This window comes from Gobio gobio (genome assembly GCF_949357685.1).
Source record: "Gobio gobio genome assembly, chromosome: 17".
Taxonomy (NCBI): domain Eukaryota; kingdom Metazoa; phylum Chordata; class Actinopteri; order Cypriniformes; family Gobionidae; genus Gobio; species Gobio gobio.
The window spans coordinates 19,013,181-19,029,685 of NC_137110.1; the positions used below are offsets into that span (position 1 = coordinate 19,013,181).

Here is a 16,505-nt window from a genome sequence, read left to right on the forward strand (position 1 = left end):
TTTTATTGCTTTCCTACAGCATTAAGCCTCAAATGTCAACTATACATTGGTTTGATTGATACAAATATGTATAGTATTATAATGTTATACTAAAACTAAATTAAGATAATGGAAAAAACCCTTAAAGGAGTAGTTAACTTCAAAAGTAAAATTGTGTGATAATTTACTCACCCCCACGTCATCCAAAATGTTCATGTCTTTCTTTCCATCGTGGTTACATTATACATGGCGCATCGCAGAGCAGCGCAAGACAAACATTTGTGGTTAAAAAGTATATACATTTTTATTACATTTTTTTAGAAAATGACAGATCATTTCGCTAGATAAGACCCTTATTCCTCATCTGGGATCGTGTAGAGCTCTTTGAAGCTTCATTAAAACTAGAATTTGGACCTTCAACCTGTTGTTTTTTCGACTGAAGAAAAAAAAGACATGAACATCTTGGATGACGTGGGGGGTAAGTAAATGATCATGAAATTTTAATTCTGAAGTGATCTATTCCTTTAACCTGTAGAAAAAAGGGAAAAAAAAACATCTCAAGCATGCAAAATAATGTAAGTGGACTTTTTTCTGTAATTGCGCCTTTGAACGATTACATTATTGTGGCATCCATAATTGTAATCACGATTAGAAATTCGATTAATTGTGCAGCCTTACACCAATTTTATAGAATGACCCACCTTTCATTGGCAGTGAGGGGGTGGTTTGTATTATAACATGGTAATTTTCCATTTGCAGTCACCAAGTGCCTTTAACAGATGCTGCTTCAACATCCATCAAAATGTAAGACACAGGACTTTGAGACACTCTTTCAGAGTGGATCTTAAGTGAATCACAAGGACAGAGGAAATAGCAGCCATTTCACAACATTTCTATTGTGGTTTCGTTAGCTTGACTAGGAGCTCAATTAATAGGAACAGGTTCTCTGGCCCCTTTAAAACACTGATGATTCACAAATGAGACAAATAGAATAAAAAAAAGAGATAAAGTGTTCTGCACTTAAACAATATAAATGTATACCATGACAGGTCATCAAATAGGCCTATTTAGCTCTATAAGGTTGTGTGTAAAGATTCTTAATTTAGACAGAGAAACACTAACAGTTGCTTGTCTGAAAAAAACAATATTCTTTGGTGTAAAAATAATTACTTTTTTTCTTAAGCATATTTAAATCTATTTATATTTAAATCTAGCATATTTTGAGTATGAGCCCATACAGTAGCCTATAGTGAAATACATATCCATATTTTCATGTGATTTGACAGTTTATAAAAAAAACTGTCAAATCACATGAAAATATGGATATGTATGGATATATATGGATATTTATTAAGTATCTAAAAGGTGTGCACCAGACCTGACACCTGGATGAACATTTTACACTTGGTTACATGACTGTAAGTCATTCTCTTCAAATGCTATTGAAGTTAGAAATGTGTATACCAATTTTGTATGTAACTTGAGAGACGTCCCTAAATTCGCGAATATCAAATGCTATGGTTCTGCTGTGATCTTTTCTGTGAACCATTTTCGCTGCTGAAATAGAGCAAAAACAGTCAATCACTCTATGATGAATGAATCTCCTGCGTACATCGCACATACATCTCTTCTTTGTTTATGATGAGTGCAGATTTCAGAGAGTGGGAGCGCGCTCTGAACAAAACTCCCGTGTGTCAGCGATAATCTGAACGCCTCTGATTATTACACATTGCATTTATGAACTCAACAGAATCACGTGTGATTGGTTATACTGCGTAACGCGATTATAACAGATGCCTTTTGAGAAGACTATGATAAAATTCAACCCACCAAAGTGGCTAGTGGGAGTGACTGTTACAAGCCACAGCTGAAACACACCTGCAAATGGCGGGTGTTAATGCCAAGCCCTATATATATACAGTGCATCTGGAAAGTATTCACAGCGCTTCACTTTTTCCACATTTTGTTATGTTACAGCCTTATTCCAAAATGGATTAAATTCATTATTTTCCCCCCTCAATTCTACAAACAATACCCCATAATGACAACATGAAAGACGTTTGTTTGAAATCTTTGCAAATGTATTAAAAATAAAAAACGATCACATGTTCATAAGTATTCACAGCCATTGCCATGACACTCAAAATTTAGCTCAGGTGCATCCTGTTTCCACTGATCATCCTTGAGATGTTACTACAACTTGATTGGAGTCCACCTGTGGTAAATTCAGATGATTGGACATGATTCGGAAAGGCACACACCTGTCAAGATAAGGTCCCACAGTTAACAATGCATGTCAGAGCACAAACCAAGCCATGAAGTCCAAGGAATTGTCTGTAGACCTCCGAGACAGGATTGTATCGAGGCACAGATCTGGGGAAGGGTACAGAAAAATGTCTGCTGCATTGAAGGTCCCAATGAGCACAGTGCCCTCCATCATTCGTAAATGGAAGAAGTTTGGAACCGCCAGGACTCTTCCTAGAGCTAGCCACCCAGCCAAATTGAGTGATCGGGGGCCTTAGTCAGGATGGTGACCAAGAACCCGATAGTCACTCTGACATAGCTCCAATGTTTCTCTGTGGAGAGAGGAGCACTATCCAGAAGAAACCATCTCTGCAGCACTCCAACAAGCAGGCCTGTGTGGTAGAGTGGCCAGACAGCACATGACAGCCCGTCTGGAGTTTGCCAAAAGGCACCTGAAGGACTCTCAGTCCATGAGAAACTAAATTCTGGTCTGATGAAAAAGATTGAACTCTTTGGCCTGAATGGCAAGCGTCATGATTGGAGGAAACCAGGAACCATTCATCACCTGGCCAATACCATCCCTACAGTGAAGCATGGTTGTGGTAGCACCATCCTGTAGGGATATTTTTAATCGGCAGGAACTGGGAGACAGGTCAGGATCGAGGGAAAGATGAATGCAGAAATCTGAGACATCTTTGATGAAAACCTGGGGACCAACAGGACAACGACCCTAAGCAAACAGCCAAGATAACAAAGGAGTGGCTATGGGACAACTGAATGTCCTTGAGTGGCACAGCCAGAGCCCAGATTTGAACCCGATTGAACATCTCTGGAGAGATTTAAAAATGGCTGTGCACTGATGCTCCCCATCCAACCTGATGGAGCTTGAGAGCTCCTGCAAAGAAGAATGGGAGAAACTGCCCAAAAATAGGTGTGCCAAGCTTGTAGCATCATACTCAAAAAGGTGATTCAACAAAGTATTGAGCACAGGCTGTGAATATTTAATACATGTGATTTTTTTTTCACATATACATTTCTGTAAAAATAATGCTGTCACAATCACAGCCATTCACATTTTTGATTTGTAATATTTCACTGTAATTCCTTTGTAATACTCTAAACCACTCAACAAAAATAATAACCAAAATATTAACAAAATGTCCTAACAATCATACTCAGTAATAAGTTATAGTGAGTCAAACCATCCATCAAAACGCAAGCCAGAGGGTGTTTTGTGTTCATGCAAGGATAAAACAATAATGTTCTTGATCAACAAGAGCAACAATTTGTCTGTTTAATTAGCTGGTTTTGGGTTCCCTCTGACATCTTAATTACAGTAAGAGCCATGCATCATTAACCCAAAGATGTTAGTTGGAGTTAATCAAAGCACTAAAAACAACATAGTCTATCAACCTTTACGCTGAATCATAAAAAGAGTCTTTTTGAGCCCTCATGCAGGTGAACCAAGACTTTATTTAACTCTACCGACAACAGTGGTGACCTCAATAACCACACAACCCTCAAAATAGACAGATGCCGGTTTCAAGTAATATTTACTGTGGATTCCAACAATGGCCCTTAAAATGTATATGCCTCATTTGAGGTTTCAACTGTCAACTGACATCTACACTGTTGCACCTTCACTGTAACCACAAATTCATGCCACTCTCCACCAGGGACATAAATTAAACTCCTTGCAGACAAGCAGAAGTATTTCCATTCTTCGGAGGGGTTTATAAAGTGATAATGAACTGTCTTACGCCGTCCTAACACAAACCATCCTGAGGGGAGAGGGGATGAGTAATGGGACACCTTATTGTGGGAGGTAAATTATGGGAAGCATATGGTGCGGTTGAAATGATTTAGAGATGGTCCTAGAGGCTGATGTGACTCAGAGCGTTTCAGGAAGAGAGGCAGAGACTCGAGCATGACAGGCCAGCATGCACACTGGGACAGAAAAGGACAAACGCTGGTGATTTTTTTCTGCTTTTTTCTGCTCTTGTTGCACAGGCAGGCTGTGTGACAAGCTGCTGTCTGACTGATAAGATGACTTTGTTAAATGGTTGGTAGAGCTTATTTAAGACCTCCCATAGGGAATTAGAATATCCTTCCATCAGGACAGAAATGCTTGAGAGTGTTTTGTTATGGACATGATACCATATACATGACTGTTCAAAAGTTTGAAATCTGTAATATTTTTTGAAAGAAGTCTCTTATGCTCACTAAGGCTGTATTTTTTGATCAGTAAAAACAGCTATATTTTGAAACATTATCTTATTAACTTTTTAAGGTGTGTGTGTGTGTGTGTGTGTGTGTGTGTGTGGGGGGGGGGGGGTCCAGGGGGGGGTTCGAGCAAGGTCCAGTATGACTTCATAAAGGGCAAAATTGCTTATATGGGAACTTCTCCCGGATGAGCGAGTGCGCACATCAACCAGAGCGAGAGCAAGTGCAAGAGCACGGCCAACAACGAGCTTCGTTCGGGTCACAGAAGCCGTCGGCAGTGCTGTCATTTTGTTTTTAGACCACGAAATCAACAATGTCACTAAAGAAGTGTGTTTTTGGTTATGAGGGAAAGATAACCTTGTTCAGCTTCCTAAATAACCCAGTGTTAAGGGAACAGTGGATGCAATTTGTTTTTCCGGAGAAGCAACGGAGTTGTGCAAGTGTGTTTGTTTGTTCCCGGTCACGAGCCGGAAAAAAATACGATAAAACTAAAGACTCTTCGGCGATATGAAGGATGCAGTATTACTCTATAGGTACTCAAGAGACTGGCAGACACTGTGTGTGGTATGTACCCATTAACAATTTTGCTTCCCAAGTAAATTGATCTTGTTTCGAGGATGTTTATGTGCCCTTACATTTTCAGCACACGACCCAGAAAACCCAAGAAAAAGTCTGCATTAAAATAAGCATGCAAGCTATTTCCTGCACATCTTTCAATCCATGATGCTGGTTACTGTGAGAAAATCTCCAGCAAGTCTATGGCAGCTGTTCTCATGCATTTAAATATCAGCCAGCTGAGAGGAGGCGGGAAGAGGTTCTCAAAAGAAGGCTTCAGCACTGCACCATCTCCTCCTACCTGAGCACTGAACACTAATTGCAAATTATCCTTTTTAAATGAAGATTAAACAGCTGCCAAGTTAGGAGGAGGAAACATGATGTGCACTGAACATTGTTTAGGTGTGTAATGTTGGGCATACCTGAAGATCTTGCGATGGAAGAGGTCACACCAATACATCTTGTTGGTGGTAACGTCCACATCTAGGGCCACCGCGTTCTTTAGGGTCGGCACTACCTGTGTGTAGTCCTTCTTCACCAGGTCTATGCGCCGGATTTCATGCCGGTTAGTAAACATAAGACATGGGCTCTTACCTATGAGGGGAACAGAAAATGTTTCATCAGCTCATTTGTTATCTTGGGATCCTCCTAACAGATGATTGAGCTGATAAACCAATCAATATGAGGCCATTTTGAGATTATAAACATCAGCAAAAAAGAAAAAGGCAAACAGAAGTCACAAATGAGATCCCGTGTTTCAATTGAAATAGAAAAACAGACTTGCTTTTCAGAGAAAAAAAACACCTTAGGTGTCTCCACTAGAGTTTAAGTCACAAACTTCACTTTGAAAAAAGGTAATTAAAAAAAAAAAAGTATTCCTGACTTATTTAAAATATAAACTTTCAGTGTCTCTTCCTGACTTCTATGTGTAATTTGCACTCATACGGTCTATTAATAAGAAATGCACACTTATGGACAGCAAAAATATAACTGTGTAGAAGCATTGATTTGAATTTTGAATGCTTATTTCATTTGCAGAGTACACTTGCACTAAAATGTAAACCGCAGCATTACTTTACCCATGAAAGATGTGTGTTAATCTGCAGTGCACCTGCAGACCATGTGATTCAGGTTTCTGGGTTATTGACATGTGGTAGAAGTGGTTGTGAGCGTTTCCAGGTAATTACCTGCACTGTGGTGTGTATGCAGATATGAGCATGTGTGTGTACTGCTGGGCAGCTTAGTCACTGTGGTTTGGTGCTCAGTCATGCCGACACAGAATATCACTGACCCTATTAGTTTATCCTCTATGTAGCAGCAAGGGCACTCTCCCTTTTTTGAGTCACATGGTCCCCTCCAACCCCCTTGATATGGATGTAATTCATTTTCATCCTGTCACCCGCTCACGTCTCAAAAGAGTTCCTGAGAAAAAATATGTTCTCCTAAACCTCATTGTACCCTTCCTGTGCCCTCTATTATACTTTCATTCAGCTTTTCATCTCTAATAAGCTCAACACATCCAGACATCTCACGATCAGTATTACTGTAGAGGATATAATGCAATTTTTCCTCACGATTCTTTCACTCTTAAAGTATGTTAACAGTGATAGTGATTTGCAGCCAAAAAGCAGCTAGTCTTTTATTTATTTTAAGTTAAAAGTTATTTAATTAATTAAATGTGAACAATATTTTTTGGACAACAACTGTCAATGGTAGCTAAAAAAGAGAGTTAAATTAAGAATGTCTACATTCTTAAAGACAAAAATGCCCCCAAAAATGTAACTTTAAAAGAAACAATACAATATAATTAATAATATAATATAATATAATTAATATAATAATAATATATAATATAATATAATATAATATAATATAATTAATAAAATAAATAAATAAAATAAAATAAAATAAAATAAAATAAAATAAAATAAAATAAAATAAAATAAAATAAAATAAAATAAAATAAAATAAAATAAAATAAAATAAAATAAAATAAAATAAAATAAAATAAAATAAAATAAAATATAATAAATAATCACTGTTTGGGGTCTGTCATTTTTTTTTTCTTTTTTCCCCCCGTTTTTTGAAGTCCCTTATGCATACCAAGCCTGCATTTATTTAATTACAGTAAAAACAGTAATATTATGAAATATTAAATTTGTATAAATGTTTAATTTTAATGTTTTTTTTTTAAATTAAAATTGAATATATTCCTATGATGGCAAAGCTGAATTTTCAGCAGCCATTACTCCAGTTTTCAGAGTCACATGATCCTTCAGAAATCATTCTAGCATGCTGATTCGGTGCTCGAAAAAAATAAAAAAATAAAAATAATATTAATAATAATAATTCAGGAAACTCTGATGAATAGTTCAAATGAACAGATGAAAAAATATACACTCACTGGGACTATACGACTGATTTCAACAAGTATTGGATAATATTCAGACATTAGATTAGATTAGCTTTTCTATCTCTGTTTACAGCCTTTTTTCAGGTTTGGGATAGTCACTGTCCTATCAGCAAAAGCTTCCTTTCACAGGACTGTATGATCCACGGATGCCTTTTGGTCAAGTGTTACAGACAAATGAAAGACAGGAGAAACATGGAATGAGAGAGAGAGAGAGAGAGAGAGAGAGAGAGAGAGAGAGAGAGAGAGAGAGAGAGAGAGAGAGAGAGAGATAAAAGTGAGTGAGTATAATGAGCAGCAGGTGCTGTGTGGTCAGATGGATGATGGAGCTGATGGATGGGATCTCATGTCTCTGTTATTCTCCTCCTCCCTCATTCCCTCACCCCCCCATCTCTCACTCTTTCATACTCGATCTAGTCTGAGCCAAATACTGTTTATGCTGAGGTGCTGAGCGGTGCTTGTGAGTTGGACAGGTGGATGGAAAGCCTGTCCAGATTGTGTTGGAAAGAGAACCGTTCCTGCTGCTCTTCAGAAAGCCATCATGGACCACTTTTTCGTCAGCAAATATTTTCATTTTCAACAAGAGTCAGGATTCAATCGTTCTTATCCATCTGCTGGAATCATCAATCTTAGAAAGAGAGGGTGTGAAAGAGAGAAGAATAAACCAAGAGAGAAAAGGAAAGAGAAAGAGAGCAATGTCCCTTCCAGCTTTAGCAGAGCTGCATCACATTTACATAAAGCAGCATGCTGACCATCTTTGGTGTCATGACAGCTTCTTTTGAGAACCACATAAATCAGCACTTTCTCACATGGCCATACTGTATGTGCTATAAGCCTCTTCACTCTAAAGGTGATACACTGCTGACTAAAGGGTTTTTCAAGCAAAAGGGCATGAACTCTTCATCTACCTTGATCCTGTATTACAAAGGACTTATAACTTATTCTAATACTTGAAACAAAGAATAAACTACATGCTGTGAACTAACTACGTAAATTACAACATTTACAATTTTTATCCAATTAATTTAAAAGGGTCATGAACTGCAACTTTTTATTTAAAAAAAATGTTTCCTGGGGTGCCACTTATATTAGTATGATTTTTACATCAAAAAGTGTCATAATTTAGAGATAAAAGGCATTTTCCTACCCTGATTTTAGCCCTCTAATTTGAACGCTCTATTTTAAGGGGCGTGAGACTTTAGTGTAAACACCCACTGCTTTGATTGGCTAACATCTTATCGGGGCAGTCGTGGCCTAATGGTTAGAGAGTAGGACTTGTAACACGAAGGTTGCGGTTTCGAGTCTCAGGTCCGGCAGGAATTGTCAGTGGGGGAGTGAATAACCAGCGCTCTCTCGCAAGGCACCAAACCCCAACTGCAAAACCGCCGCAGCAATATGGCTGCCCACTGCTTTAGGTCTTTAGCATTATATTTAGATTGGGGCATGAAAGGTTGCAGAGATGAGCATTGTAGCCGATCACAGACAGTGCATGAATGCAGCGATCTTGTCATTGTCAACTGAATTTCTGCACTCTCACGAATGCTTTCGTCCTAACTAACAGTGCAAACACAATGTAAATAAGAGATGTGTTGATTATAACGGTAGTTTTGTTGAGAGTCCAGATAAACTCGTGCTGTTTGATTGACAGCTCCAGCGATTGTAAAGGGAGCGTTATTTGATAGTGTTTTATAATTGAATCCCAGTTTAAATAACAGATTAATACTCTACTCTAGAAAGGAACTATGTGAAGTTGACATTTAGTCACTGGTTTGATTTACTGACAGCAATAAACGATTTTGAGACAATGAACATCTGACTGTACATGAATCATTACATATCAGAAATCAGTGGTCACTGGGGATTTTGGTTAGACAAGTACATATAATCAGTACTTAACAAACGATCTGTAACAAAGAAATTGTGACACATAAAATGTTTTGTGCAAAAGTGTGTTGCACCGTTCCTGTTGGATCCAATATAGAAGGAACAGCCTTGTTTTTAATTTCAGTCTCTCTGCAAATACACTGCAACTGTGTTTTTCCACAACTTGCAAAACCCATTTTGCACTCTCCAAAGGCCTGTTTATCTCTTAGTTGCTCGATCCAGTGTTAGCATCACGCATGTTATTTACCTACTACTTGTCATGCGCAAATCAGTGGGCGGGGGTACAGTGGTAACAATGTAGAAGTAGGTGTTGCTTCTGCAAAAAAAAAAGTCCCACAAAATTCCTACTTTCTGTAATGTATGCGAGCAAAAGCTGCTTTTTCATTATGCATATTGTTGTTAATAATAGTAATTATAAAAAATAGATATTTTTATTATACAAAATAAATATTCTTAATGCACACAGCTAATAATATTGTATAACAATATGTTTGCAGTGTAGTTTTTATTATTTTGTCAAACTGTAGAATAAGAAAATAATAATAGTCCATTCTTAATATCAGTTAGTAGCTACTTGAGGTTCTAAGCAAGGAGTTTCATGTCATGTTAGTATAAATTGGGATGATAAATAAAAAAAGCCTTTTAACATCAAAAAAATTACAAATTAACTCTTAAAAACAGTCACCTTACAAAAATCTAAAGCTTTTCTCAAAGCTACAGTGGCGTAAGAATAAGATGAAGACTCTCTAGTTTATGCTTCACACTTATTGGGGATCCACCGTCATCCTCTTATGATGTGCCATCATATCATTCATGCTTTTGATGCATAGCTTCACACAGTCCTTCACACACACTGAGCTCCCTTTCCCAGACATCATTAACTATGGGCCAGTCGTCGGGATCTTTGAGACTCCCTCACAAATGTCCACTGCTCCATTGTGCTTCACTTTTGCATTTCATCCAATACACCTCAGCTGCTTTCAAAGGCAGCTCACAGAATCATCAGTCCTGAAGAAAACACGACAGTCCAAACACGTATTTGATTTCCTCCATAAGCTGTTCCACACGGCAGACAGGTATCATCCTATTGGCTGACACCCAGTGTGCAGAGCAGACAGAGCACAATTTCTGGAGTCATACATAGGAAGTGGGGTGACAGAAAACAGGTGGGAGTGAAAGCATGAAGATAATCAAATGAACTATGTGCAGGTGTAACACCATGACTGACAAGGAACAATGGAAAGAGAAGGAGACAGACATGAAAAAGTGGCAGTCATTTCCCATTACCACCTCGGTCATGTCACTTAGCCAATGAGTCTGACATTAAGGCCAAATTACGTCTCAGATTTACTCTCAACATGTGAGTGGCCTCACGCTCATAATGACAGTATGTGACAGGCCTATCAGAGAGCTGGAAGCACACATGCTGCTTTATAGTATAATATCTACTAAAGAAGCTCCATGACTTTTCATGAAATTTCCCAGGATTTTTAAAAAGGCAGCGGCTATTTGCACTGAGTACAAATAGCGAAAGATGCTATTTACTAAGTGAAATAGCATACTACGTGAAAATAGTGATATATTCTATTTACACCGTGTAAAAGTAGTTCTTTGCAATATGTGTAAATTAGATGCTATTTATACTTTATTTTGACAGATACATACTATTTGCACCTCAGTATTGTTGTACATTAACAGGATGCAATAATAATAGTGTAAATGATTATATTTATTAAAATTATTAAATGGATGCCAACTTAATGGGACAATAAAAGCCCTCCCTAACACCTACCCCTAACCCTAGCCAATAAATGCTTTTATTATTATTAAACATTTCGTTAGGCACGTTATTTCCATTTTTAGAACATTTTCTTATTTTTTTTTAAAAGTAAATGCCTTTCCGATGTGATATGTGATAGGAAAAGAGAGAAGAGCGAGCTCTGCAATAGGCGGATTTGAACCAGATCGCGTCAAAACCTAGATCTTTAAGCCTTATGCTTTACTGACTACGCCACTGAAAACGTTGAATACATCACTTATTCCAAAGCATTTTTAGGCGGAGCTAGTGCGAATAGCACTTCAAGGCACGCTATTTGCACTTGGTGTAAATAGACACTCCGTTTTAAAAATCATTCACAACAAACAATTTCTAGCCAATATTTTTGAGCGGTATATAGCTAGAAAAAAGTTATTTGCTATAGTTATTTACATAACTTTTTAAAGTCCATGGATTAAAAATTTATTTTTTTAATGTTTCTTGAGGTTCACTTATAATGTTCAAGTTTTTTTAAAGAAATATATATATGTTTTTCACACCTTTGGTACAATGGGAGAAGTTTCGTCTGATTGGTTACTTTCAACCGTCTTACGGTTTGGTCTGATTGGTCAGTTTTAAAAGAGTCATATTTGAGTTTGGTGACATCAGGGAGGAGGATAAAAGAGGATTTCAACTGTAGTTCGGGCTCTTTTGGATTCTCTGGCTTTCTCTAGAGCAGGGGTGTCCAAAGTCTGGCCTGCGGGCCAAATGCGGCCCGGGGATGAATTTCAAACGGCCCGCTGTGTGTCTATTAAAATATATTATATGTGGCCCGCCAGGGATAATTTACAAATCGTGCAGTTTCACGATGTCAACGCAAGGTGGCAGTACTAGATTTTGAGGCCAGGGTAACAGCGCCCAAAGCAGAACGAAACAGCGCTAGTTGTGCGCAACTCGCGAGCTCTGACTCTGAACAAATGTGTTTTCCTGCAGAGTGTCTCGATCACGCGCCTACTAAACAGCCCGTGAGAAGTGTTCGAGTTCGGCGCAGAGGTCTCCTCTCCGGTACGAGCTGCGAATCTCTCTGTGATTTGATTTAATTTAAATCCAGTTAAACAGAGCTGAATGAATCAACAACACTAACGTGCAAATCAGGAGAAACACTGAGCCAATTCAGTTAAAATACTTTTCAAACAACGCCAACATTTATCATGACTTTATTGTGGTAACACCTGTAACCGTGGTAATTTGTCAGAAATGTAGGTTAATATCTAATTTTATTTAATTTGTAATGTAGACGTATTAAATGAGTAATAAAGGCCAAATTGCAGACTATTCTTGTCATAAACTTGCAGTTTTGTGCATTTGTATTTATATGTTTATAGACTAAATACCTTAAAGCCATTCTAGATACATAAATATATAGAGATATATTTTACTTTTTGCCTTGTGTGCCGGTAAAATCCAAAACAGTTGATTGCTTCATCTTTCAACAAATTTCATTGCAAACTCTCCATTACACTGTGCCTTATTTACAAACAAAATGATCCGAACAAACATCTAATCCTCCGACACTATCTGGAATGCCATTAAAATAGACAATCCACTTGTTTCCGACGTTGGAATCCTTCTGAAATCTGTACAGAGATGTGAACGAGCTGTATAAATTGGACGAGTTAAAGTGAAAGTTATTTCACTCTTCCATTTGTCCTGTTGTCGACAGACTCAAGTCCGTGGAGTATGTCATAAACTGAACGCGCATCTGTATACTGTATACAGTGTAGACCGCGTCAGTGATTATAATGGGTTCTACTTGCTTTTGACATGATGCAACGCTCACATCCAGTAGAGGCAAATGACAGCCGTTAAGCAACTGAACGCCAGTGGGCGGGGTCTATGGTCAAGTCAAGTCAACTTTATTTATGTAGCGCTTTTTACAATGCAGATTGTTTCAAAGCAGCTTCACTAATGCAACAGAATTTTATTCGGCTGTACAGCCGCTCCGGAGAAAACGGTGATGTCATCTAGCTCATTTCAACTATCATAAAGTGACAATGTGGGCAGATCAGTAATTTAGTTTATATGGTTAATTTAGTTTACTAATTAGATTTATTTGGATATTTAGTTGAAAATGTAGTGTCCCCAACTGAGCAAGTCAAGCCAATGGTGCAATGATGTATAACTATCTGTCGCTGGTTACTCTTTTGTAGAATATATGTGACCCTGGACCACAAAACCAGTCATAAATTGCACAGGTTTATTTGTGGCAATGGCCAACAATACATTGTATAGGTCAAAATAAAAATAAAAAAGTGTTATACTAAAAATCATTAGGACATTAAAGCTGCAGTCCGTAACTTTTTGTGCTCTAACGGTTAATAAACAGAACTGCATGCGTCTTGCGGAAGAACATTGCACCCGGAGCTACTTCTCTCTGTTTATGTCTATGGCGAGTCACGCAGGGACTGTGCTCCTCCGCAGCGGTTCCTACCAGACCGGTCTGAAATAGTCACAATATAAACACTTATTATCAGTGTACCATAATGATTCAGGGTAAGACAAAAACACGGTTTGAAAATGGATTCATGTTGTACATTCTCATTATATCATTTTTGTAAATCTTGAACACAAAACAAGTTACGGACAGCAGCTTTAAGTAAAGATCATGAAGATATTTTGTAAAGTTATGTTGTAAAAATTGTATTATTATTAGTAATATGCATTGCTAAGGACTTAATTTGGACAATTTTAAAGGCGATTTTCTCAATATTTAGATTTTTTTTTGCACCCTCAGATTCCAAATATTGTCCTATCCTAACAAATCATACATCAATGAAAATCGTATTTATTCATATAAAGCTTGCTTTAAAAAAAAAAGACTGTTTTTGTGGTCCAGGGTCACATATAGAAAATATGTAAGTAAATGATTCATAATTAATAAATGACAGAATGTTTTGGTGAATTATCATTTTGAGGGGATTTGCACTCCATTTGCTGGTGTGGCTCATAGTACACAAATAATGAGTGACTAAAGCAAATTCATTGAATTTGCCTTTCATTTATAATATTTGTCTCCTCAAATCTAAACAAACTGATTATGTTCATTCAGATGTAACAGAATATTTAATTAAAATACTGCATGCGGTATAGTGCGATGATGCTAATTTTTTCAGTATCAGATATGAAAGGCACTGTCTGTTTTGTTCCGTTTGCTTTTGGGCTGCAGTTGAAAGAATAAAAAACCTGAATGTGAAGTCTGTGAAATTGGTCTGGTCATTTTGCGTTTTACTAACAGGGTCACTGAACGCACTCTGCACTCTCTATTCATATCACAAGTCATTATAGCCCATATTGGCACACAAAGGTCATATTTGCAGTTCCTATTGTGTCTAAAAAATGGCTGTCATGCCCAAAAAACTAAAGTCTGGGAAAACGGCTCATAAAAGCACACCTCCCCCTTATCTTTAATGTGCCTCCGCCTGATATGTTTATGAAAGGGAGCAGGCGGTTAGAAAAATTGAAAGAAAGAAAAAAATAAGAGTTATTTTACATTTTGAAAGATATACCCGTGGGAAAACATCAAGCTATTAAATTATTTAATAGCTTTTCTGGGTACACCAAAAAGGATGAAGAAAAAGCGTGAAGTGTGATTTAAAACACAGATCACTGAAGCGTATGACTGAAAAATATAAAATATCTGATCTTTTTTTAAATCTACATCTGTATTCTTGAACACAATAATTCCACTTCATATCACAGAACAAACAAAGTCTAAACGAATCGTAACAAAGAACAAAACTCTCACACACATTACAGCTAAAGATCATATTCTCTGTTTTTAGTGTCATGAACCACATTAAAGAGAGAAATGCCACATTGGCACAGAATCTAAAAAACTGCATTTTTATACTAAATTCAGTAAGATCTGTAACTTACAACAAAAACCTAAACGGATATAACTGACCTGAACACAACAACAGAATGCAATTTATGAAGAGTGAAATCACTTCACTAAGTTTTCAGTGCACTGTTTAGCCCGAGGGAATGTTTTTTTTTTAGCCAGCTTTACACATTGCATTTAAATGACAGTGTTCCTCCAGCTGTCATCTAGTCTATTGGGAGTGCTGGAAATGCACTGAAGTTTTACACAGGCTGGTCAGGCAAATGAAGGACAATAAAGGCAAGCTTCATTAGGTTCACAAAACCCTCACAATTACATAGCATGCCATGGCGCACCAATAGGGCTGTACGATATTGAAGAAAAATGTGATGTGCAATAACTTGTTAAATAATGCAATATTCGATGTGATAATGCTTAAAAATTATGTACATTTTTTTAAATTATATTAAAAAACTAAAAACTAAAGAAAATTATATAACCAACACATGTTTCACGTTTCTTTTTGTGAGAAGAAAGCATCCCTACAACTTCTAAAAAGTGAATAGCAGTGTTTTACTGTAGCATTACATAAAATGTGGGATTGTACATCAGTGTAAAACTAACTAGATTAGGTTTATTTAACAACTTTTTAATTCAATAATCAAATGTAAAAATAAAACATTGCTTAGACTTCACTGTATGAATTGAATATACACTGATTCTTATTAAAGCTACTAAATGTATTTAGTTATGAGAAGTGAGTGATTTTGTTGTTTGATTAACAGTAAGCACACAGACAACAGCAGCAGCAGCTCACTTTAAGAGATGCACGGATCCATTATATTGTTGTACGTGTTCTTTCTCCACTTACGACATAATTGACTGTGTTGTAATGTTGTGTGTATTTGGCCATATAAGCTGTGAAAGAGAACTAAAATCTGGATTATGAGCTGTCTGAGAGGCGGCTTCCTGTGCGTGTGAGTACTTAGTTAGCTTATTGCTCCAAATAACATTAAGTATGTCACACGTTATGTAACAGTCATGTGTCCAGTCTACTCTCAACCTTTGAAACTTCAAACTTTGAAAACATCTGTAAATAAATTATTATTATGTTTGGTTTAATTGGTTGTCGTCAATAGTTGTGACTCATGACACAATTTAGAAGTAATCAATAGAGAAAAGTTATTTCCCCATTTTGAAAGGATGAGATTAAATATACTGCTGTCCATTTAAAATGAAGAGACCATTTTATTCTAAATATATATTCAATATATATCCATTATATAAAAAAAATATTAAAACAATTATTCTAAAATTGCAATAAATACTGTTGTGGTATAATATAGTTAAATGCAGAAATTCCAAAATTATTTATAATTATTAAATAATTCCATAACCATACGGACAAAAAAAATAGCTCATTTTTAAACAAATAATGCTAAATAGTTTCATATCTGATAAACCAAAAAATTATGGTAGGTAAAATTTCTCCTACCATTAGTATGTGGGAAAAAAAGAAGTTAATTTTGAATTCTAGTCCAGAATAGTGATGGATGGAGATGCTTTTGTGTCTT

General features: G+C 36.8%; 1 protein-coding gene across 1 annotated transcript in view; it reads right to left on the bottom strand.

Moving 5' to 3' along the window:
- lrp8 (low density lipoprotein receptor-related protein 8, apolipoprotein e receptor) overlaps window positions 1–16,505 on the bottom strand; it is a gene marked incomplete at its 3' end in the record, with an annotated part of 197,776 nt that overhangs the window by 20,621 nt on the left and 160,650 nt on the right. The window contains exon 10 of the mRNA XM_079841676.1: window positions 5,424–5,595. Coding sequence (XP_079697802.1) covers window positions 5,424–5,595 — 172 coding nt within the window. The remainder of the gene's footprint in view (window positions 1–5,423; window positions 5,596–16,505) is intronic.